General features: G+C 33.3%; 1 protein-coding gene and 1 pseudogene across 3 annotated transcripts; both read left to right on the top strand.

The window, feature by feature from the left end:
* The first annotated feature begins 7,874 nt into the window (after positions 1 to 7,874).
* Positions 7,875 to 18,242, top strand: LOC146917832 (uncharacterized). 3 transcript variants are annotated; one of them, XM_085719585.1, is made up of 9 exons: positions 7,875 to 8,490; positions 9,652 to 10,774; positions 11,381 to 11,587; positions 11,692 to 14,124; positions 14,227 to 14,685; positions 15,653 to 16,207; positions 16,382 to 16,446; positions 16,764 to 16,983; positions 18,037 to 18,242. In XM_085719585.1, exons 2-6 carry the CDS (start codon positions 10,037 to 10,039, stop codon positions 15,767 to 15,769), a joined length of 3,954 nt encoding a protein of 1,317 aa, XP_085575711.1. In that variant the 5' UTR covers positions 7,875 to 8,490; positions 9,652 to 10,036; the 3' UTR covers positions 15,770 to 16,207; positions 16,382 to 16,446; positions 16,764 to 16,983; positions 18,037 to 18,242. The 3 variants fall into 3 exon arrangements, with proteins under 3 accessions (XP_085575711.1, XP_085575710.1, XP_085575709.1); XM_085719584.1 differs by having other exon boundaries at positions 16,382 to 16,469; XM_085719583.1 differs by having other exon boundaries at positions 16,382 to 16,475.
* Positions 8,027 to 9,895, top strand: LOC146917833 (toll/interleukin-1 receptor-like protein pseudogene; annotated as a pseudogene).
* Positions 18,243 to 22,097: the final 3,855 nt, after the last annotated feature.

The raw sequence follows: 22,097 nt of genomic DNA, 5'->3' as shown, positions 1-22,097 counted from the left end.
TAGAATCCTCAGTTAAGGTTCATTGTGAAGTGGTATAACATTAAAGTGTAAAGATCATTATGTGGGTATACTGATAATCACGTCTCACGGATCATGGTCTAATTTGATTCTCTCCGATTTTAATTTCGATGGTCTAATTTGACTTATTCAAAACAAAACAAAAAACAAAAAAAAAAGTATATTTCAAAAAAAATTAAAATTAAACTTATTGAATTAATTATTTCATAGTTAAAATTTAAATTAAATTACGATGCTAAAAGATAAAAAGTGATAACTAGTTAAACATTATTTAATAATTTGGATCCAAAGATAATTTGGTGATATTTCTATGCTAAATAGAAAATAAATTTTTAGAAAATAAAAATCAGAGTAAAATAAAATTAACAAGGGAGCGACACATGTACATAAAAAAATATAAATACTCGATTATTTTTTATTGAAAATATAAAAAATTTAAATTAACAAAAGAAACTAAAAGTATAACAAAATTTGTATATTTAATATAAAATACACAAGTTCCGATACAATTTTACTATTTCAAACTTCTTAATATATGCAAGTATGTGCAAACTTGTACACGGTAAAAAAAAATCCATATAACAAAAATCGAGTTCGATGATTTTAGAAATTTAGGTATTTTACAATATATTTTTTAACAAAAAGGTGTTTTAAATTCATTAATTGCATAACGTTTAGACCAATATCTTTTTTATTCTTATCAAAGAAAATAATTTTTAGACTAATATATTCTATCTTAGGAAAATATAATGTTTATTTTTTTTTTGAAATATATAACGTTAGTTTTTTGACATGATGAATAAACATTATATATTTCAAAAAAAAAAGAAGGGATTTCATTAGATAATTTGCAGAAAAAGAAGAAATGAAACAAAAAAATGGTGTAAAAAAAAATTTGCAGAAGAAATGAAACAAAAAAATAGTAAAGAAAATAAAATAAAATAAAATAAAATATTCTTAAACAATTGAAATGAGGCAACGAAAGATTTCATTAGATTTCTTGATTTAAAACATAAAAACCCATTAATTGAGTGTGGGATGAATATGTAAATAACAAAAATATATTCAAAATACGTAAAATGTAATTATATGTTTGACTTTATTTATTTAATGTAGTTCATGTTGTTCATTTTAATTGGTCCACATCCGCAGAGGGTATTTACCCACTAATTTGAAGAGGGTAATCTAGAAAAAACCCTTTAATGGTTAAAATGCTCCAAAAAAGGAAGGTAGGAAGTAGAGACAGTCACGTATCTACTTTTAATGCGGGAACCAACAAACATATGATTTGTATGATTGATGATAGTTTCTCAATGAGCCTCTTAATTTTGATCTCGAGCGGATCATAAGTTCTGATCAACTGTTTTTATGTGTAAAATTTGTTTGGATCATATAACTTTTCATCGATTTTTTTGGACAAGATGAGCAATTTTTAGGGTCAATTGAGGAACTATCATGACGTCTATTGAGGAACTGCATTTCGTAACCATGACAATAATGATGGTCTTGAACCTAGTTTCAAGTAGTGTCTATGTTGGAACACTAGTCATTCTAGTGAAGAAAATTGGAAAGAAAAACACTATGAAAGAACTAGTGTGTGGGTATGACTTAAAAATGTCCCACATTGGAGGGTCACCCCAACTAGTAAGTGTTTATATATGGGAAAAGTGACCTCCAAGGGTGTGCCCTTGGAGTACCCAATTTTGTGAACGGGTGAACGCTTACAAAATATATATATCACACAACGACGCCGCCGACCGGCCGGGTCGGGCCAGACTTGGGCTTGGGTCATGGATTAAAAAAATGATATATATAATTTTTTGTTACTTGAACATGTTAAATTAATTAATTAATTAATTTAATCATTATCCGTAAGCGCTACGCGTAACAAATAAATTTGTTACGAGCCAAATCGCGTATCCAGAAACTTTCGGATATATCCAATTAAGAAACAAAACGCGTTTGCTTAAGGATTAAGCAGACTTAATCCCCAAGTCACTCGTTTTTTGTTACAAACTCTCCCTATAAAAGGAGAAGTTCGCCCCACTCATTCTTTACACCGAAAAGAATTTCATTGAGTTGTCGGGAATTCTTTTCTTCTCTTCTCCCTCCGACTTGCGATAGCGAGTTTCTTCTGCTTCTACTTCTTTCTGTCCCTTCGGTATTAAGAGTGTTCTTAACACCATAGTCCCTTGGTCTTAAGTTCACAGTCCCTTCGATAATATATGATTCTTCGGAATATAGAGTACTATTAAGATCATAGTCCCTTTTCGTAATACTAATGTCCCGTCGGAATTAAAGAATGATCTAACAGTATATAAATTATTTTAATAATTTTCTATTTAAGAAGAAATGGTGTTATCACCATATTTGAGTGGTCGTAGTGCCATATTGATGTTTTGGAGAAGTTAGAATGGTGGTAACACCATATTTGAGTGGTCTCAGCACCATAATAGAATGGTAATAATACCACATTAATTTGAGTGGTCTCAGCACCATAATAGAATGGTAATAATACCATATTAATTTGAATGGTTTCAATATTAAAGAGTGGTCTTAGTACCGTATTTGAGGGTGTAATTCTCGAACGATTTTTCTATAGTGCATTAGTTAATCGAACAGTTGTAGCTGTGCTTGTTTTATCCTGGAGGCGGCATGGTTGATAGTCTACCTTGCACAACTTTGGGTAGTGCCATGAAACGTTTTAAAGAGAGCGACCTGGTCGTGACTCAACCTAGTAACAACTTCGGTAGATGATAGAATTTGGAAATTCAAATTTAACAGTTTGGAAATCCAAAAACAACAATTTTAAGACGTTTCGATATGATATGTCTACCGGAGAAGTTACTTATTAAGGTTAAGTTGTCCCTAAACACGTTAAGGATAAATCAAGCTATAGATTTACATCTTTCGACTGAAACGATGAAGTGATTGTTGTTTCAATCAACAACACTAAAAATTTATTTGATGAAAACAATAATTTGTTACAAAACAAATTATTAGTTATAGAACCAAACAAGTTTTGATTGTTACAAAACATGAGAAAAACGTTTGGAGCTCATAATGCGAATTTTTGTTACAAAACAGTAACAAGATAAGATAATTTAGTTCCATTTGTTACAAAATAGTAACAAAGAATGGAAAATGATAAAGTTTTATTTTATATAAAACTTAATGTCTCTTACGTGTTATTTTAAAACAATAACAAGAATTGCCATAAAAATGGCATACTGGATATATAGACATGATGGATGCTCTAAATATTAGAAAGAATCTGAATTTCAGATTTCTATTGAATAAGACTGAGTTGACTCAGACTTAAAGAGAGACTTGTGTACCATGCATTCTTGTGGAAAAAGATTGCACTTTGATGGTATGTTAAAAATTAAATTCTCCTTCTATGCTATTAGTTGTGTGATTTTAATATTTGACTTATCAAAATTGATCACGAACAAGTGTTTAATTTTAAACTTGAGTAACTTGGACTTAATTCCAAAGTTATATAATTAGACAATTTTATTTATTGCAGTCAATATATATGAACCAAAAGTTCATATAAATCAGAATTTAGAGAATTGAATCTCTAAACATAATAAATTATGATATGTGTTAATTTGATGACACATAAATTAGAAATGATAAAATGATATTTTTATCATATTTATTGATGACTGTGAAGTTTGGAAAATAAAATTGTTGTGCTTGAATGTTCAATTTTTATAACGAAAATTGAAATTTATAGAGTACCCAACTCTAAGAACAAAAATTCTAATTAAGAAATTTTTGAAGAAAAGACAATCCAACTTGTCTTATTTTTGAACTTTGGATTGTCTGGACTATATTTAGATCCTGGACCCCAAGAGAGTTGAACTCACTAGTAGAGCCTATGAATATGTATTTCATCGGGTATGCGATAAATAACGAAACATATAGGTTTTATGACCTAAATGTTAAAGTGATCATAGAATTTAAAAGATGTCGAATTCTATATAAATATTTACCCCTTTAACTAAAGAATAGTGGGGGCACTAGTGGGGGCTCTAATGGGAGCACGACATTAGTGGCGGCAAATTAAATTCCCCTTTAAAAATTAAGAACTAGTGGGGGCACTAAATCTGATCACATTCATGTTATCAGAAATAGTTATGAAAACATCGTACGAGATGTTATAGAACCTCAAATAGGTAAGAAAGCTAAAATTGCTAAAGAGTATGAACTTGGTTTATACAATGGAAGAAGATCCATTAAGCCTTAAAAAGCTATATCCTTAATGGATGCTGAATTATGGCAAGAAGCAATAAACAATGAAATGGATTTTCTAGAGTCTAACAAAACATGAAACTTAGTTGACTTGACTCATGGTTGCAAAATCAATCGGTTGTATTTGGAATTTCGAAAAGGTAACTTAAACCTGAAGGGACGGTTGATGAATACAAGGATTTCCTTGTAGTCAAAGGTTTTAGACAGAGAAAAATATAGACTTCTTCGACATTCATTCACCAGTCACGAAAATCATATCCATAAGAGTACTAGTCCCTTCAGCCGTCGTTTATAACTCGATAGTACTCCAAATGGATGTGAAAGTTGCCTTTTTATGGTGAACTAGAAGAACAAATCTATATTGAACAACCTGAAAATTTTGCGATTCATGGACAAGAAAACAAAGTCTGTAAGTTAGATAATTCTTTGTGAGGTCTAAAATAAACTCTTAAGGAATGACATGAAAAATTTGACATTCTAATGCTATCGAATGAGTATAAAGTGAATGAAAGTGACAAATAATATTTGCACGATCATATGTATCTATGAAGACGACTTGCTCATATTTGATTTAAAGATTCATGTTATGAATTATGTGAAATCATTGTTTATCAACAACATTGATAAGAAAGACCTAGACAAAAATTGAAGTAATTCTTGGTTTCAAGATTACTAGATCAGAAAAGATAACTTTTTTTTATAAATCTCACAAAGTTGAGAAGATCTTAAGGAAATGTAATTATTTCACCGTAAACTTGCAATCATATATTATGATCCAAGTGTAAGAACACTTGAGATGGAGCTAGAAAAAAAAGAATAAACGAGCATCATTGGCAGCACTTAGATATGCCACTGAATGTATTAGATCCGACATTGTCGATGTCGTGAAACTCTTGTGCAAGTTTACTAGTAGACGGATGAGAAGCATTACCATGCTATAGAAAGAGTCATGAGGTGCCTTAAGAAGACTATGACTCTAAGATTACTTCACTAGGAGTAACATATTGTACTTAAATGGTACAAGATATAAAATAGAACATCTTTCATATGAATATTTAGCGACTAGTGTTTGCACATTGAGCATCACTAGAGGAGTTGTTTGTTAAAACAAATGATATCGACTCAGTCCACTATGGAATGAATCTGAGATGAGAACACTAGAGAAAACTAGTGAAGAAGCAAGTTGGCTAAGATCCTTGCTAGCTGAGACCCCTCTATGGGAAAATCTGTTACCTGCTGTGTTAATTCATTGTGATAGTACCGCGGCTATTGCAAACATTAAGAATCGTTATTACAATGGTAAGAGACGACAGATAAGGCGAAAACATAGCACGGTTAGAGAGTGTATCTCTAAATGGAGCGGTTAGAGTTGATTTTGTACGTACGAATGAAAACTTAGCTGATCCTTTGACGAAAGGACTTAATAGAGAGAAAGTCCAAGAAACATCCAGTAGGATGGGACTAATGCCTATAGCCCACAAGTGATGGTAACCCGACCTACATGACTGGAGATCCCAAGAAATAGGTTCAATGGGTAAAAACAAGTCATGAAGTGGTAGAACATGCTATGAGAGAAAGAATATGGAAAGCATGATCCTGCAGCGAAAGAAGGATGAGGTAATAGTAACTCTTAATGAGATCTATACTCTATGTTGAGTCGGGTACACAGCTACAGGAGTACCCTTGATAGGCTCACCTATACGAATGTGGAACTTAGGCCGATCCTATGGAATTTCGAGGCAGAATTCCTAGAGCATTCGTTAAAACCGGGATACACGTGCATGGCCTTAAAACGCACGGGCTTTTAGAATACACCTATGAAAATGTTTGTGTGTGGATTCTATGTCTGAGATAGAGTTCAATGCTGTAAGCAACTCTTGTTAAATCAGAATACCTTCCACTATGAAAAGGTTCAAGTTGTTGGCGAGACCTTTGTATAATAGCAAATCTTATGGAAACGATTTACGAAACCATTTTGAAGTCGAGTGGGGGATTGTTGGAACACTAGTCATTCTAGTGAAGAAAATTGGAAAGAAAAACACTATGAAAGAACTAGTGTGTGGGTATGACTTAAAAATGTCCCACATTGGAGGGTTACCCCAACTAGTAAGTGTTTATATATGGGAAAAGTGACCTCCAAGGGTGTGCCCTTGGGGTACCCAATTTTGTGAACGGGTGAACGCTTACAAAATATATATATATATCACGCGACGCCGCCGCCGACCGGCCGGGTTGGGCCGGGCTTGGGCTTGGGTCGTGGGTCGTGGATTAAAAAAATGATATATATAATTTTTTGTTACTTGAACAAGTTAAATTAATTAATTAATTAATTTAATCATTATCCGTAAGCGCTACGCGTAACAAATAAATTTGTTACGATCCAAATCGCGTATCCAGAAACTTCCAGATATATCCAATTAAGAAACAAAACGCGTTTGCTTAAGGATTAAGCAGACTTAATCCCCAAGTCATTCGTTTTTTGTTACAAACTCTCCCTATAAAAGGAGAAGTTCGCCCCACTCATTCTTTACAACGAAAAGAATTTCATTGAGTTGTCGGGAATTCTTTTCTTCTCTTCTCCATCCGACTTGCGATATCGAGTTTCTTCTGCTTCTACTCCTTTCTGTCCCTTCGGTATTAAGAGTGTTCTTAAGACCATAGTCCCTTGGTCTTAAGTTCATAGTCCCTTCGATAATATATGATTCTTCGGAATATAGAGTACTATTAAGATCATAGTCCCTTTTCTTAATACTAATGTCCCGTCGGAATTAAAGAATGATCTTAACAGTATATAAATTATTTTAATAATTTTCTATTTAAGAAGAAATGGTGGTATCACCATATTTGAGTGGTCGTAGTGCCATATTGATGTTTTGGAGAAGTTAGAATGGTGGTAACACCATATTTGAGTGGTCTCAGCACCATAATAGAATGGTAATAATACCATATTAATTTGAATGGTTTCAATATTAAAGAGTGATCTTAGTACCATATTTGAGGGTGTAATTCTCAAACGATTTTTCTACAGTGCATTAGTTAATCGAACAGTTGTAGCTGTGCTTGTTTTATCCTGGAGGCGGCATGGTTGATAGTCTACCTTGCACAACTTTGGGTAGTGTCATGAAACGTCTTAAAGAGAGCGACCTGGTCGTGACTCAACCTAGTACCAACTTCGATAGATGATAGAATTTGGAAATTCAAATTTAACAGTTTGGAAATCCAAAAACAACAGTCTAAAGAGTGGATCTATGAACTGATGTACAAAACCAGTCGAAATGGTTTGTTGGCATTTCAAGTGTGGCAACCTTCATCCCATTTGTGATCGCCTTTACCATACGCTCGTGAGTTTGAAATACAAAAACAAAACAATAAAAATCATTAAAAAAATATTAATTAAATTAAACATTTGAAAAATATAATTATACTTAATTAAACATCGCTTCAAACCTTGCAGGAGATGTCTTTACCGAATGTTGGTATAAAGATCAGTAGGGCCATCGGGAAAAGCATCTGGTGCTAGTGGGGCTGTTGGTGAGTCATGCTACTCACTTTATTTTTATTCGACTATAGATACATACTCCAAAGTCTTTATGTCCACACTTTGCAATTCCTATCCATCAAGCCAACTCTTTCACTCATTGATCACTTAGAAGCGTATCAAACCAACTCTCCCACTTTATTTGAATCTGGATACTCCACAATTAACAGACACAAATTCATATTCATCAAACCAGCTCATTCACTCATCATGGCTTCCCTCACAGTCACAGATCGATTCAAGTACGATGTTTTTCTCAGCTTTCGAGGCGAAGATACTCGTCATGGTTTCACAAGCTATCTCAAGAAAGCTCTAGATGACAAAGGAGTTAGAACTTTCATGGATGATGAGGAGCTTCAAAAAGGCGAAGAAATCACACCATCACTTCTCAAAGCAATTGAAGACTCCAACATGGCCATAGTTGTCCTCTCTAAGAATTATGCTTCTTCATCCTTTTGCTTACAAGAACTTTCTCATATCCTTGATTCCATCAAAGATAAAGGTCGTTCCGTTTTACCGGTATTTTATAAGGTGGATCCCTCTGTTGTACGGAAGTTAGACAAGAGTTATGGAGAAGCAATGGATAAATATAAGGCCAACTCAAATCTTGATAAATGGAAGGTGTGTCTTCACCAAGTAGCTGATTTGTCTGGATTTCACTACAAGAAGAAAGGGTATATTCCTATCTTTTGTTTTTTATTTAATTTGTCCATGGAAATAGTCACTACTTGAATTTAAAACAATAAATTTTCTAATAAATTATATACACATGTCAGACAAACCCTTTAAAAATTATTTACCAACTTTGTCTTCTCACCAACAAAAAATTTAAATTCAGATCATGTGAGTTAATCTTTGGCTTAATAGCAGTTTTAGCCCCTTAATTTTTTCAAAGTTGCGATTTTGGTCCCATAAGAAAAAAAAACTACAAAACTGCCCCCCTAAGTTTTGCACCTGTGGCAGTTTTGGCCCCCAAGGCCAATTTTGACTCGGTCTACGCTGACGTGACACCCTAAGTGAGGTGCCACGTGTTATTATAGCGACCAAAAATATATTTAACCTTATTTGTTATATTGTTTTTTTTTTGTCTCTGAAAGATTTGTTATATTGTTGATATCATTTAAAAAGATAAATATAGTTTGTTACAATATGAAAGTGTAAAATATATATTATGTACCTATAATTTTAATCAAAACCAATAATTTTAATCAACATTTCATAAAAAATATTGGTCATAATTTATCGCATTAGCGTAATTAAAAAAAAAAAAGACAGCCGTCTAAACGCTAATAGTGGTAAAGAAGAGAATGATAAGAAACTAAACAATATTTTTTTTATCAAAACATCTACGGTAATTATATTTCTTAATTCATTTTTCAAAATCTCAAACGACAAACAAAGCATATCACAATTCGAGCGACTTGCCCCGGTTTTCCTCCTTTGTAATTTGGTAGTCTTATTCCCCAAGTTTTATCCAAATATATATTATTGTGACATCTTTAAAATTTAAAAATAAAACTCAAAAAAATGTCAAAATGTTTGACCCTCTAATTAAAAGTTTCATTTGCTCCAAGTATACAAGCTAGTTTTTGGCATTTTTTTAATTTTAAAGAAAAATCACACGGTTATTAGAGTTAAATGTTACATCAGTTAATGATATCACATCTGTGTAAATTTTGGGAGGGAGACTAAAAAATCATGGGGAAAACATAAGGGGGAAAAACTCCTAAAAAGATGGGGACTGCAATTGTACACAATCGCGGTAGATAGAGGATGAAAAACACAGTTTATCCTAATATATGCACTTGAATGACCTCTTTTCTCATATTGGGCAGGGATATGCATGAGCATAAGTTTATTGGGGAGATTGTTGATAAAGTCTTGGGAAATATAGAACCTGTTCCCTTACCTGTTGGTGATTACAAAGTTGGACTGGAGCACCAAAAGCAACATGTGATTTCCCTTTTGAATGTTGGGTCAGATGATACAGTCCGTATGATAGGGATCCACGGGATTGGTGGAATAGGGAAAACAACTCTTGCTATATCTGTTTATAATTTGATTGCCAACGAATTTTAGGTTTCATGTTTTGTTGAAAATGTTAGAGAAAATCATGAAAAACATGGGTTACCATATCTCCAAAATATCATTCTTTCTAAAGTAGTTGGGGAGAAAAAGGAGTTAACAGGTGTTCTAAATGGGATTTCAAAATTGGGGCAGATGCTCCAGCAAAAGAAGTTACTTTTGATTCTAGATGATGTTAATGAGTTAGAGCAATTAGAAGCTCTGGCTGGAAAACACGATTGGTTTAATCACTTAAGTCGAGTCATCATCACAACTAGGGACAAAAGTTTGCTAACATGCCATGGGATTAAACGTACGTATGAGGTGAAGGGGTTGAATGACAAAGATGCTGCTGAGTTGGTTAGACTGAAAGCTTTTAAAGATGAATTTAGTCCAAGCAATAACAATGTTTCAATACAAAAAATGCATGTTTTAGAACGTGTCGTAGCATATGCTTGTGGTCATCCACTCGCTTTGGAAGTCATGGGTTCTCACTTTTCTAATAAGACAATAGAACAATGTAAAGATGCTCTAGATCGTTATGAAAAAGTTCCTCATAAAAAGATCCAAACGACACTACAACTGAGCTTTGATGCTTTGGAGGACAAAGAGAAGTTTGTTTTTCTTGACATTGCTTGTTGCTTCAAAGGATGGAAATTAACAAGGGTCAAAGAAATACTCCATGTCCATCATGGTGATAACATGAAAGATCACATTAATGTGTTAGTAGAAAAATCTCTCATAAAAATAAATGAGTTTGGTAATGTAACATTACATGATTTGCTAGAAGATATGGGGAAAGAAATTGTTAGACAAGAGTCACCAAATGATCCTGGAGAACGCAGTAGGTTATGGGACCCTAAAGATATACAAAAAGTTTTAGAAGAAAATAAGGTGAGTTACTGTTGCTAATGTTAACTGCTAAGTTACCTTTTTTTGCTTTATGCATTAATAATGTTATTAATTGTCACAATTTTTTTCTTTTATACGAGTTTATGGTAATAATTCCCTTTTATGTTATGCTTAACCAGTGTCCCGGGGGCACCGGTTAGCAGGACCCTATAGTTAATGCTTAACTTACCTTTTTAGCTTTCTATATCATTAATGTTATTAATTGTCACAATATCACAATTTTTTTTTTATCTTTATGAGTTTAATTTATATGTAGATGAGTGTAATTTTTTTTACTCATACCTTCAATGATGTGTTGTCATAACATTCAATGAATTAAAAACATATATGATTTATCATATATTAATTGACGTAACAACACATCATTAAATGTATGTATATAACTTTTTAACATACAATTTATATAAGGGTAAAGTTGAACACTTAATAATATTTCAAGATCTTTAAATACGTGGTGTAACATCTCAAATTCATGATTAAAACATCTCAAAAAAAAAAAAAAACGTAGTGTAAAGTTCTACTTCTAACATATATTCGTGTATTTTTTTACAAACATATATTGTTTGATTTGTCCTTTTTTGTTTATAGGGAACAGATAAAATTGAAATCATACATTTCAACTGTTGGAATAGAGTAAAATGGGATGGAGAAGCTTTCAAGAGGATGAAAAATCTCAAAACACTAATAATTATAAATGCTGATTTTTCTCAAAAGCCCAAACATCTTCCAAAAAGTCTAAGAGTGCTGGAATGTGGCTATCTCAATCCATTGGAGTGGAAGTTCCTTCTCAAAAAGGCAAGTGTAACATATTTATATCTCTTATCTTAAATTAATAAATACGGTTTAATATTAATTATTTATTTGCATGTTTTTCTATTTCCTTTATTTTTTTTTTGCAGAAGTTCCAGAATATGAAAGTTTTAAATCTCAAAAACAGTAAAGCTTTAGCACAAATACCTGATATATCTGGTCTCCCAAATTTAGAAGGATTTTCAATTCAAGATTGTGCGACACTAATTGCAATTGACAAATCGATAGGTTTTCTAGGTAACCTTAAAATCTTGAGAATTGTAAACTGCACCGAAATCAGAATTATTCCACCTCTCATGTTGCCTTCTCTAGAAGAACTCTATCTTTCAGATTGTAGTAATCTTGAGAATTTTTCACCTGTGATAGATGAATTTGGTGATAAGCTTAAAATAATGAGTGTTATACATTGCATCAAGCTAAGGAGTATTCCACCTCTCAAGTTGGATTCACTAGAAACACTAGAACTTTCAGGTTGTGATACTCTTGAGAGTTTTCCACTCGTGGAGGACACGTTTCTTGCAAAACTGAAAACCCTGAATGTTAAAGGTTGTCGCAATCTCAGAATTATTCCACCTCTCAAGTTGGATTCACTAGAAACACTAGAACTTTCAGGTCCTGATACTCTTGAGAGTTTTCCACTTGTGGTTGGTGGGCATCTTGGAAAACTTAAAATCCTGGTTGTTGGAAACTGTCTCAGGAGTATTCAACCTCTCATGTTACCTTCTCTAGAAGAACTCTATCTTTCAGATTGTAGTAATCTTGAGAATTTTTCACATGTGATAGATGAGTTTGGTGATAAGCTTAAAATAATGAGAGTTATACATTGCATCAAGCTAAGGAGTATTCCATCTCTCAAGTTGGATTCACTAGAAACACTAGAACTTTCAGATTGTTATAATCTCGAGAGTTTTCCAAGCGTGGAAGACAAGTTTCTTGGAAAACTTAAAACCCTGCTTGTTAGACGTTGTTACAATCTCAGGATTATTCCACCTCTCAAGTTGGATTCACTAGAAACACTAGAACTTTCAGGTTGTGATAGTCTTGAGAGTTTTCCACTTGTGGTGGACACGTTTCTTGCAAAACTCAAAATCCTGAATGTTAAAAGTTGTCGCAATCTCAGAATTATTCCACCTCTCAAGCTGGATTCACTAGAAACACTAGAAATTTCGGATTGTCATAGTCTTGAGAGTTTTCCACTTGTGATTGGTGGGCATCTTGGAAAACTTAAAACCCTGGTTGTTACAAAATGTCGCAGTCTCAGGAGTATTCCCCCTCTTAAGTTGGATTCGCTAGAAACACTAGAACTTTCATGTTGTGATACTCTTGAGAGTTTTCCACTTGTGGTGGACACGTTTCTTGCAAAACTTAAAACCCTAAATGTTAAAAGTTGTCGCAATCTCAGAATTATTCCACCTCTCAAGCTGGATTCACTAGAAACACTAGAACTTTCGGATTGTCATAGTCTTGAGAGTTTTCCACTTGTGGTGGACGAGTTTCTTGGAAAACTTAAAACCCTGAATATTAAAAGTTGTCGCAATCTCAGAATTATTCCACCTCTCAAGCTGGATTCACTAGAAACACTAGAACTTTCGGATTGTCATAGTCTTGAGAGTTTTCCACTTGTGGTGGACGAGTATCTTGGAAAACTTAAAACCATGCTTGTTACAAATTGTCTCAGCCTCAGGAGTATTCCACCTCTCAAGTTGGATTCACTAGAAACACTTGACCTTTCATGTTGTTATAGTCTTGAGAATTTTCCACTTGTGGTGGACGGGTTTCTTGGAAAACTTAAAACCATGCTTGTTAAAAATTGTCACAATCTCAGAAGTATTCCAACTCTTAAGTTGGATTTGCTAGAAAAACTTGACCTTTCAAATTGTTTTATGCTCGAGAGTTTTTCAAGTGTGGGGGATGGGTTGTTGGATAAACTTAAATCCGTGAATATTGAATTCTGCATCATGCTTAGGAGTATGCCACAACTTAATTTGACTTCATTGGAAAATTTCAATCTTTCATGTTGTTATAGTCTCGAGAGTTTTCCAGAAATATTGGGAGAGATGAGAAATATACCAGGACTCCTCTTGGATGACACTCCCGGTAAAGAATCACCGTTTCCATATCACAATCTTACTCAGCCTCCAACATTTCACCCATGTGACTGTGAGTATGATAACCAATCATATGGAAATGATCCTAAGCTTACCATCATGAATGAAGAAAAAGTGAATGCAATGCAATCTTCAAATGTAAAGTATATTTGTGTCAGGAACGCTAAACTTTCAGATGAATTATTGTCAAAAACTCTTATGTTGTTTGCCAATGTGAAAGAATTACACCTAACTAACAATCAACTCACAATTATTCCTAAATCTATAGAAAAGTGTCAATTTTTATGGAACCTTGTCTTGGATGATTGTGAGGAACTTAACGAAATTAAAGGGATTCCTCCATGCTTAAGAGAGTTATCTGCACTAAACTGCAAGTCATTGTCTTCGTCGTGCAAAAGCAAATTACTAAATCAGGTTATGATTTATTTTGTTTTTATTTGTAATGCATTTTATATTCTTCTTGATATAGTTAAACTTACACTGATTATTTATGACTAATTTATTTATGACTAATAGAAATTACATGAGGCTGGAAATACTCGGTTTCGTTTGCCACGGGCAAAGATTCCAGAGTGGTTCGACCACCAATACGAGGCAGGAATGTCAATTTCTTTTTGGTTTTGTGGCAAATTTCCAGCCATAGCTCTCTGTGTTGTTTCTCCACATACATGGAGTTATTCTTACCATCCTGTAAAAGTAATCATCAACGGAATTACATTTTTCGATACACTTGGTTGGAAGACTGTTAACAGACCACGGACATATCATTTGCATCTTTTGCATATGCAAGTGGAAAACTTCAATGATAATATGGACAAAGCACTTTTAGAAAATAAGTGGAACCATGCAGAGGTTGACTTTGGGTTCCCATTCATGTATAGTGGAATCCATGTATTGAAAGAGAAAAGTAACATGAAGGATATTCAATTCATCAACCCAGAGAATGATGCTAACGTTGTGTTCACTCGGGACGAAGTAAGTATATCATTCATTTGACCCAAATTGCCATAAACTTTTCTTCCTGTAATATTGTACGATGTTAGTATGTTTCATAATTTTACGATAGACTTTTTATTATTCACCAATTCACAATTATAAGTTTTTTAATGACAAGTTGACATCTGCATGCGGAAATATTGATTTTTTTCCTAGTTTTGATAATTACAATGTACAATGATTCTTAGTGATTATGTCTATTAAACAGAGATCTAAGTCTTTCTGTTTACGGAAGATTTGAGTTTTTCAGTGCATTTAGAGAGCTAGTCTCTTGTAGTGAAATTAGATAATTCTGTTGGTGGCTAATATTTAAGAGTTAGACCTGTTTATTAAATTTAGAATTCTATCATATGCACATGCATCATAAAAATTATCTTCTTGAGGATACACATCTTTTTTTTGGTAACTGAGGATACACATCTTTATGGTAACAGGATAAACCACTTATCATAATAAGCGCTTATGTATGAGCTTGCGTATGCTATTTTAGTAACAAAAGATAAAATAACGTTTAATTGCCATTTTATAAACTATATTGGAGAACTTATAAAAATAAGTTGAAAAAAGCCTATGAAATCCAAACATGCCATAGTATTTGTCTTGGGTAGATAAGTTCAACTAATCCAAACAGTGTCATAAAATGTATGCCAGTAGATAAGTTCAACTAATGTAATCCAAACACTCTCATAAAACTTATGTCAGTAGATAAGTTCAACTAATGTAATCCAAACATGCCATAGTGTTTGTCTTGGGTGTCACAAATTTTGAAAAGATCATTAATGTACAAATGTTGTTGGCTAGCTTTACATTAGAATATGTATATGAGAATTTGTGGCTACTAGCTAAGCTTACATTTTTGTAACTGATTTGTGTAAAAGAATTGATTTCATTACTTTAATTTTATTTTTCACTTTTCATTGTTGATAAGGTTTCTGATCTTCCACAGGCCATGCTACCAGAGCCCTTTAACTTGTCAACAGAACTTTCATCAACTTCCGATGAAATTGAACCATTGCTGAACAACTTACCTTTGAGTTCATCTTCTAAAAGACACTTTTCGTAAGAATGTTGATAACCAGACTGAGCAAATTCAGTGCTTTTCATCATCTGCAAACTTCCTAGTTCCTAGACAACCAAGAAAGTGAAGCACACAGTAGAAAGAATGCACACTGTTGTTTGATTTTGTGAGTAATCTTAATGCAGAAAGAGGCGACAAGAAGGAATCATTGTCAATGTGTTTTCAACCAAATGCTATTAATACACCAGTGCATAAGATCTCACCTCCACATTCTGTAGCTGCAATAGTTCGGAAAGCCCTGATTTGAAAATTGTCTCTTGTACTGATAGTTTTTACATCATGTTTTAAGCCTGCAAAGAGAGTGCTGGACTTTACACTCACAGAAGGCAGCGATGATTTCGCAATAGAGTAGAAATGTCTAAGCCTCGCAGAGGATGTTTTTAGGACTGCAAATCATTTGATTCTGTTTGCTTACCTCAGGAGGTATACCTGCCATCTTGTTTTGGTTTTAATTTTGGGCTTGTTCTTAGAATCATACTTTGATATTCACTTATTATTTTATTTTGTACCTTTCAAAAGCAATTTTTATTGTAAAATCAATTTTTTCTCTCGTTTAAGTATTTTCATTCTTGTTAATTTGTTTGTTTCTCAATGCAGGTAGAAGAAAGCCTTAGTCATTCCTTTGAGGAAACTAACGTAGATCAAACTGGTTTTGCAAGAAGGTGGTTTCTTCTGGAGACGCTATGTAATGGTGGTTCTCTTTCTTTTTACCGCTGAATAAATATTTGTGCTTTTAAAGTATCAGTCTTGTTTAGGGATGTAAAAATTTGAGTCAGGCTTAACATGAAATTCCAGCCTTCTTTGGACTACAAAAAACATAGAACTCTGAATTTATGTTTGATAGAATAGCAGAACTTTTGATGACATTAGTTAGTCTTGTTGTGAGCCAAAATCCTCTGTTGTTTACTTCAAAGTAGTTATTTATTAATTTTCTTTATGTTCTTATTCTTATAGTTCATGAAACCTGTAACATTTGCAGCATCAAGAATGCGTTGGATCCGGACTCTGTTCGATCAAAACTTCTCAGCCATGTGGTCAAACAAGATGAGTGAAGAGTTTTTGTCGAATGGTTAATGAGTGTTAATTGCTGTGTTGCAAATGATTCTTGGCAATGTTGTGCATAGCAAGGGAATTGTTTTGGTTACAACAACCAGCTATGGTGAAGGTCTTGGCTGGCACATAAAGGGAGTGCAAGAAAAGTAAACACAGATTTTTATTCTTTTACTTTTATATATTATATTTCCATTTTATCGTGGAACAAAATTTCCTACTCATGCTGAAGTTTTACTCATGCTTATATAATAGGGACTTGTTATTATATTTTTCCATCTCTATTGGTGATGGAAACTGAAAACCAATCGAGCCATTAGAACAAATGTCATGCTGATGTTTTATTCATGCTTGATTTTCTGTTTATTTAGAAATAATTGAATTGATTTGGATTCTTAGTTTCGATGACATTGTGGTCAATTACCCTGAATGCTTCATTTTTATCTCTCCTCATTATCTTTCCATTTTCTCTCCAGTTCTCTCTCATCACACCTTTGGTATGAGTTTATCTCAAACTTTCATATTTTTTTTTTCTCTTACACAATTTTGTTGGTCAGAACAATCAAAGATCGAAGCCTGTCATGCATCATAAACTACCCAAAACATCACAGTCAAGAAAAGTAGCATTACACAATAGGTAATAGGCGCTGAACACTGAAAAATTTCCCTAAACGAACACCTGACCATATACAGATATCATCCTGACCATCATCATGCGGAGGTAAAATCACACAAATACAATTTAGTGCTTGGCGACAGGATTGTGGAATTGCAGTGAAAACGCACGACAAGGCCAAAGCGCCAAATTGTAGCGTCATAAATACCATGGAAAAAGTGCATTGGGAGATATGACGTTGCTGGCTGAGATTAATGTGGTTCACTTTATTTCATTCTTCCAAAATCACTCCAATTACTACAGAGCTCTTTCAAAAGATAATTATGAACAATTTAGTTTTTCCTTTTATGATTTGTATGTTATAATTCTAATTTTAAAAATATTATGTGTTTTCTCGTTAATTGTTATTAACTGAGTAGCTAACAAATAATTAAAGTCCAATTGATATTTGATAGTTACAATTTTGTTTATGTGGCGTTTTGATGGATACATTGTTATAAAGTGAAACCCTTCTTTTATATGAACACATGATTCTGTTTTTTAAGGATGCATATTTTCATTTTAGTTTATTTTCCTTACCATGCAGATTTTCATGCTGTTTGCTAATGTGAAAGAATTACACCTGACTTAAAATCGATTCACAGTCTTCCTAAACCTATCGAAAATTGTCATGTTTTAAGGAGGCTTGTCTTGGATGATTGTGACTTGTCAGGAACTCCATGCTTAAAAATGTTATCTACATTAAACTGCACATCATTGACTTCATCATGCAAAATGAAATTACTAAATCAGGTTATGATTTATTTTGTATTTATTTATTGGGAAATGTTAACGAGTGCCCCCGGGGCACTCTTTAAGGACTATAAATAGCAAGTATTTATAAAAATACATGTAATCAATGCATTGGAAATTGAAATGTTTGACTTTTTTAAAGAATAATAGCTTGTTTTAGTATGCTTAAAGAGTGCCCCGGGGGCACTCGTTAACAAGACCCTTATTTGTTATGTATTTTATATTCTTCTTGATATTGTTAAACTTACATTAGTTATTTATGAATAACAGAAATTACATGAGGATGGAAACACTTTGTTCCGTTTTCCGTTTTCCACGGACAAATATTCCAGTGGTTTAACCACCAATGCGAGGCAGGATTGTCGATTTCTTTCTGGTTTAGTAACATGTTTCCTGCAATTACTCTGTGTCATTTCTCCAATAACATGGTATGGTTCTCGACTTTGTGTTGTAAGAGTGATCATCAACGACAATACATTTTTCTATACAAATAGTTTGAAGATGGCTACGAAATCTCAGTCGAATACGTATCATTTGCATCTTTTTCATTTGAAAATGGAAAACTTCAATGATAACATGGACAAAGCACTTTCAGAAAATTTGTGGAACCATGCAGAGGTTGATTTTGGATTACAATGCCAGAAAAGTGGAATCCATGTATTGAAAGATAAAAGCAGCATGAAGGATATTCGCTTCACCAACCCAGAGTATGAGGCTAACATTGTGTTACACTCGCGATGTTGAAGTAAGTATATCATTCATTTTACCCAAATGTCATAAAATTTTCTTCCTGTAGTGTTGTAGGATGTTAATTTGTTCATTAATTTTGTGATATATTTTTCTATGTATTCACCAAATGACAATTATTGGTTGAACTATCCAAGTTTCAATAATTGTTAAAAGCCCTCCTATCACTAGACTGTTGCATCGGGGTAAAAAGTCTCCAACTTTTCAAATATTTGACACAAGGTTGATGTTCTTGCTAAGAGGTGATTCTTTTTTTAATTGCCTCAAATTAATTTATGGATGATAAAGATACTATCCATTTTAAGGCGTGTCTTGTGTTCGAACAGTGTTGACACCAACACATGTGGTTAAATTGAATTATGTCCTATTCTCAAATTATTACCGATTTCAATGTGTGAGTGTCTTTGCTTCATAAGTTTAAAGAATCTTTATACGTGTATGTGTTTGTGTGTAAGTGCACCATATGCAGGTAAATTTTAGACTTAGTGTTGTCAAATATGGATTGTGTTGGCAGACTTTTTGACAACTGTCATGACCAATTTGTGAAATATGGATTGTGTCAATTACGGCCGCCTTAAATGGTGATTTTTTAGAATTCGTCAATCGATGATATTGTTTAGTGTATGTTTAGAATCACGGTGAGTTTGACAAAACGACATTGTGCCACCCTGATTTTGCATAAGCTATGCTTTGGATCTTCTACAAAATCAAGGTGCCACCTTGGTTTCGGCAAACTGACCGTGAAACCAAATATGCACTTATAGAGGATTCATTTCCTTTTAATAATAGATTAAGAAAGGGACTGTAGATCCAGAAGTACTAGTTCAACTGGAAAAATGCCGAAGTTGTTAGGCCGGATGCCATGACCGAGGTTCAAACCCCAGTACCTCCACTTATGTGTGTGAGTTTATAATGGCTTTGCCATTTCATCTATCTACCAAAAAAAAAAGAAAAAGAAAGGGACTGTAGTGTTTGTTTTTGGAATAACAGTAGTTTGTTTTATTTTCAGAAAATTCTCCTATGCTCATCTCGTGCAAATGAAGTATATACTTCCCGAAGGTATAGAAATTGAAAAGGTGGTTGTTGTTGATAAGTGTTTTATCTTGGTTTTCGGGTGTCAAACATTGATTACGTTTGAACCTTTTAAACCGGTGATATCTTATTTTTTCTTGGGAAGGGAAAAAGTAAGCAAAACCCTTGAGAATCGAGGTCCGGGAGTTGTTTTCGCTACGGGAAGGTGTTAGGCACCCATAACGACTATAGTATCCTATAGGAACCGTCTTTAATTTCTACGCGCGCGCTCTAGTTTTAAATGCTATTTTGAAATGTTATTTACACCTAAAGGTTTACTAAGTGAAGAATTGGAGGGAGAAGAATGTTTTTGGATTTTTATTTTAGTTGAATTGAAGGAATTTTGTTCCTTGCCTACGTACCCGTTTAAGGGATCAAATCCACCGTAGTTCTCTTCCAAAAATGTTTTTGTTTTTGTTGGTTGATTTTAAGTTTGAAAATTGGATTTTGAAGAATAGAAAGAGGCCTCAAGGGCATGAGATTAGGAAATTGTGAGGTTGAATTAGTCATTTGCAAAAACAAGTCAAAGTATGATTAAAGTTTATTGAAATTTGATTAAGAAAATGAAAGGAAGATTCAATGGGGTTTTGGACCCCAAGGTTTATTAGGAAAAAGGTTTGAGTGATGTTATTCACATTTTTTTGGAAATTGATTTTTCTAGGTTTAAGGCCTAAACATACATCTAAACATACAATCCTAAACATACATCTAAACATGCATATTCTAGCTATATACCTAAAGTGGTGTGTGTGCATGTGTCGGTGCTTGTGTCGGTGTACATTATTAGAGTCCATTGTCCTTATTACATCATACCCTAGATACATTCTATGGCCTCTTTGCCAAGAAAATTAAAAGTGCATAAAGGAAAATATTACAAAACCCCTAAGTGTTTACATTCTAACTTTGGTACAAATTAAATTGCAAGAAAAAAAATAGAGATGAATATGGGATGAAATGGTGATGCTTATGAAATGATGAAACATGAAAGCAAAGGAGTTAGTAGCACATGACAATATCAAAGGAAATAAAGCAAGAGAAACACTAGAACATAAAGGATAGAAAATGAGTGCAAACATGGCTAAAATTTGTTCATAGAACCCAAGACCCATATGACCTATAATTCTCACATCCCAATACATTTTTAAAGGTTTAGAATCAAGTCTTGGAATGGGAATTAAGGCAACATGATTTACTTGGCATTTTAAAACAAACTTTAAGCATATTTGCATTATTTAACTACACAACTAACTTGTAAACTAAGCAATTAACCAAGAGTCACAATTATGCAACAATATCAAACACAAACAGTAGCTAAAACCCTATGAAACCAAGTGGTATAGGTCACAATTATTCACCAAGCAATTGGGATTAAAATCAAGCAAAGTTTCATTCATTTTTTAGCACAAAATGTGACAAAATAGTGGGAAAATTAGCCACATTATGTCCACCAATTTTAATATGCAAAATTATCACAAGAACACCACAAAAATATCAAGAAATTTGTATGAAAATTTGTAGAATTTTTTAAAGAATTTTTAGACACAAAAACATATAAAATTTCACAAATTTTTAACGAAAATAGAAAACAATTGACAAGAAAATACCACACACTTTTTAACCAAGACTCAACATATGACAATATCACAAAAATATCAAAAAAATGATCAAGAACACATAGGAATTTTTTAGGAATTTTTTTAAAGGATTTTTTGGACTCAACAACACAGAAATACTTCACAAATTTGAAAAAAGTAGACAAATTAACAAGAAAATACTACATATAACCTTCTTAGGTTTTAACACCTAAAACTATCACAAAAAGGTCAAGAAAAGTACCAACAAACATGTAAAAAATTTATGGAATTTTTAAAGAATTTTTAGGCAAGGCAGGGGGTGCAGTGAGCAATTTTTACAGCAAGAACGCAGAAACAAGGGGGGGCGCATATCAAACTGGAAAAGAAAAGCAAAAAAAACGTTGGGCTTTGGGTACATGGAGCGGGTTATGGGTCATGGCTTGGGTCTGGATTGGATCCATGG

This window comes from Medicago sativa, chromosome 6 (assembly GCF_051527215.1).
Source record: "Medicago sativa cultivar Bolivia chromosome 6, Bolivia_mono, whole genome shotgun sequence".
NCBI classification, from domain to species: Eukaryota; Viridiplantae; Streptophyta; class Magnoliopsida; order Fabales; family Fabaceae; genus Medicago; species Medicago sativa.
Note: the sequence above shows the minus strand (reverse complement) of the source record. Positions and strands in the feature narration are given on the sequence as shown.

What these genes read in the sequence shown, in the direction of transcription:
- LOC146917832 (XM_085719585.1), top strand. Translation starts at nt 10,037, where the DNA reads ATGCTCCAGCAAAAGAAGTTACTTTTGATTCTAGATGATGTTAATGAG. An exon ending in GGAAGTTCCTTCTCAAAAAG is followed by an intron (nt 11,588 to 11,691) that starts GCAAGTGTAACA and finishes TTTTTTTTGCAG; the next exon opens with AAGTTCCAGAATATGAAAGT. An exon ending in TTGTGTTCACTCGGGACGAA is followed by an intron (nt 14,686 to 15,652) that starts GTAAGTATATCA and finishes GATCTTCCACAG; the next exon opens with GCCATGCTACCAGAGCCCTT.